This window comes from Propithecus coquereli, unplaced genomic scaffold (genome assembly GCF_000956105.1).
Source record: "Propithecus coquereli isolate 6110/MARCELLA unplaced genomic scaffold, Pcoq_1.0 Scaffold516, whole genome shotgun sequence".
Classification (NCBI taxonomy): domain Eukaryota; kingdom Metazoa; phylum Chordata; class Mammalia; order Primates; family Indriidae; genus Propithecus; species Propithecus coquereli.
In genome coordinates this window covers 1,245,342-1,249,055 of record NW_012151019.1, presented here as the reverse complement: position 1 = coordinate 1,249,055, position 3,714 = coordinate 1,245,342, and the positions used below count along the sequence as shown (strand labels likewise).

General features: G+C 36.3%; 1 protein-coding gene across 1 annotated transcript in view; it reads right to left on the bottom strand.

Moving 5' to 3' along the window:
- The window catches only part of GOLGA5 (golgin A5), an 18,909-nt gene that overhangs the window by 8,547 nt on the left and 6,648 nt on the right, over nucleotides 1–3,714 (bottom strand). Inside the window, exons 3-5 of the mRNA XM_012656730.1 lie at nucleotides 2,149–2,376; nucleotides 642–861; nucleotides 70–193 (exon numbers count right to left, since the gene is read on the bottom strand). Coding sequence (XP_012512184.1) covers nucleotides 70–193; nucleotides 642–861; nucleotides 2,149–2,376 — 572 coding nt within the window. The remainder of the gene's footprint in view (nucleotides 1–69; nucleotides 194–641; nucleotides 862–2,148; nucleotides 2,377–3,714) is intronic.

Genomic DNA, 3,714 nt, shown 5'->3' with positions numbered 1-3,714 from the left:
TATGAAACAGCATAAAGTCATTTTTCCTTGTCCAAATAACAACAGAAATCTGTTGCCTCCCATTCTAACCTGCATTTGTTTATAGCTCTCTTGCTCTCTCTTCAGAGAGGCATCCGCTTCATGTAGTCTCTCCTGAAGTGTTTGCAGAGCTTGATTGTGTAGGCTACTACCTTCGCTTTGATCCTGTATTATTCTAAAAGAGAATGCATCATGTGAAATAACTCATTTCCACAGCGTACAAGAGATAAGGTAGAATAACTTAGAGCGTCAGCTTGTTAGTCAAGCATAAAAAAGGTGATCTGACTAAAACATTCTTAGAGAAATCTTTTCCCTTTCTAACGGAATGTAATTTATATTTTTAGATATCCAAATTTAAGCACACACTATATATTGAAGATCAATGACATTATTCAAATACTTTTAAATTCAGAATTCGCTAACACTGCATCTCAAGGTTCAAACAATGGATCCATTTTAATCATACACATTTCCAACACTACTGAAACAAATTTTCCCTCTTGTAAATTTCCAAAAAGCTAAATTTTCATAAGATAGGATACACCACAATGCTTACCATTACTTGTACTGGGAGGAGAGAACCATTCTACCTTGCTTTTTTCATTATTAATTGAATTACCTACCGTGATCTTTCAATCTGTAAGGCTTCTAACGCTTCTGTGCGAGTATTCAGTAGCTGGTCAGCTTCCTGGAGTCTCACTTTCAGTACTGCCAGCTGAGAATCCTTTGCAGCCACCGCTTCAGTCAGGTCATCTACTTGCGCTCGGAGTTCTCGAGTTATTCGATTGCTCTTTGAATGGTCAACATTCCACTTTTCAACCCTTGCTCTTGCTTTGTTTAACTCTACAAAAAAATGAAATTTCTCTATACAAGCAAAACCAAACACATCTTTTTCAGAGCACATACAGTTCCTTCGTCGAGTCTTTTTAGTACCTTACTTATTGCCAAAATCAGGAGCTTACGAACATCTTCAATATTTTTTTGTCCCCAAATGGGACATCTATTTTCCAAGCCAATATTCACACCTACATTACAGTTATTAGATTAGAAAGGGGCATGAAGCTAGCTGCTCTTCTACAACGTTGTTTTTTCCTGGAGATACATCATCAAGCATTTGGGAGCCAAAAACCAAATCGAGTTGACAGCACAGTATTAATACCATATCAACTGGGTTTGGGTTTTTGCTCCTAAATGCTTTGTATCTCCAGGAAAAAACAATATTGTAGATGTTATTCTTTTAACCTAGGAAATCAGTGCAAAAAAAGCAATGCAGTGCTCTATTTCAGAATACAATGGCATTTCCACATCCTCATACACCATCTGTAATTGCAGTTTGCCACAAAAAAAATAAAAGTTTTCTCAACACCGAAGTGAACTTTACAGGGTCTCAGGAAAAGTTCAGTTTCTATTGTCTAAATTTAGTCTTGGTAATGTAAAGCTTTTTCTAAGTCAGCCATACTAGTTAGTCTTAAACCATCTTCCTATTCTGCTCTTCTGGACTTCCATCCATGCCTTGGCAAAGCTTTTCCCACTGTTCCCCTACTCCTTTCTAATTAGCCCCAAGGACCAAGGCAGCAAATGTGTCTCTTGTTTTTTCCTCAGCCACACTTAACATTCTCACATTCCCCTGTTACTACCTCAGTTATGAGATTATTTCCTTTTTAATTACCCATTTCAGAGGAATTCGAGGTTTTCCACTCTGGAGCCATCTCATTGCACAATTCCCGAGGGCACTATTCAAAGTGAATTCCATATATATTTAATGCCTTCTGGAACAGCAATTCTATACCCCTACATGTTAGTGTCCACTATTTTGTTTAATCCCACCTTTGGTTAATGGAACAGTCCCCCTTGAAAGTTTAGAATAAATAAACAAACTAGACAATTACTAATGTTTAGTTACTCTCAGTTCTTAAATGTCATGGTTCCTAAAGAATGACCCTAACAAGCCAATATTCTGTTTCAGGTTGGTGGGAGGACCAGTGGTACCATTTCCAAATCTAAGCCCCACATTTCTATGAAAATACCATTTTTTAAGTCTCATCTAAACTATTCCTAATTGTGTAAATGTAAAGGTTTTAGTTTTGAAAGTTAAATTTCTAATCTTGAACAATTTAAATAAGGCTCTACCCTCTTGAGTTTCTTTAGATCTTTGAAGTAATGAGGCCATTTCTTGATTTAAAGACTGAACTTCATTCCTCAGTAATTGATTCTCCAGCCTAAGATTAGATAGTTCATGTGATTTGCCATCATCATTAGGTGTTGGGTTGTGATCAGTGGAGGCAGCATTTGATGATGCAATTTCCTTCGAAGACTCCTCTTGGCCTTCTAGGCCAGAATCTGAATTATTAGCAGCTTCTGTAAAAAGAGAATACATTTTCATTACATTGGCATGCTCACCACATATGTGTCAGTAGTTTACTTTGGTAGGCTGGTTGCCTTTTGGCTCAAGTTGATGGCTGTAGCTAAAATACCATAAAAAGTAAACTTAAATTCTCAATAGGTTTCCCTCTGATGAAAATCCATTCTCATAAGTGGAGCCTATGGACCTCTAAGATTTTTCGAAGTCTGGATACACTGAATGAATGGCAATAGAGAATATTAGAATATTGCTCCGGGAAGGAGAAAACCAGAGATAATTTGAGTGGTTATGTTCAGGCAACAAGGGTTTCAGACTCCCTTTGTCTCCAATGTTTTTTGGGGGAAAAAAGGGGAGAAGTTCCAACATTGAAAGTATTGAGAAGGAACTGAAAGATCAGCTGTGGGCAAGGAGAGTAAATAAAGGTCACAGCAATTTGTTATATATGAAACTGGAATCTAAAATGTCTTACCCAAAGAGATAAGAGATGCATGAATTCAGATTAATCTTGCTTTTGTTACTAAATGTAATGCAAGTATACTTTTAATTACTCTAAAAATTATGTGATTAAAAACTATATCCAAATGATAAAACCAACTAAAACAATAACTATATAGGCAAAAGGCTTTACACACTTTACCAAGTTAGATTAACAAATGGTAAATAATCAAATGAAAAAGTTCTCAGTATCTTTAGTGATCAAGGAAATGCAAATTAAGATCACAGTGAGAACCAAAACACACCTGCTATGATAGCTAAAAATTAAAAACACCACATGCTGGTGAGAATACAGAGCAACTGTAACTCTCATACATTGCTAATGGGACTACAAAATGGTACATCTGTGGAAAAAGGTTTCACAACTTCTTATGAAATTAAACATGCACCTACAGTTTGATGCAGAAATTCTACGCCTCAGTATTCATCCAAGAGAAATGAAAACATTTGCCTACAAAAAGCCAAGTACAAAACTGTTCACAGCAACTTTATTCACAATAAACAAAAATTGGAAACAATCTCAATGTCCATATGGAAAATGGATAAACTGTGGTATATCCATATAATAAAATACTACGCAATAAAAAAGAATAAAAATACGTGAGCCAGGTGCTAACTCCTGTAATCCCAGCACTTTGGGAGGCCCAGGTGAAAGGATCAATTGAGGCCAGGAGTTCAAGACCAGCCTAAACAATACAGTGAGACCCCCTCCATCTCTTGGGGAAAAAAAAAAAAAAGATAAAAGGGCTGAGAGGAAACAAAAAGTTGTAATGCACAGATGCATGACTGTGTTGTTGAAAATCTAAATGTATGTCCAGAAAAATATGAAGATTAACAGC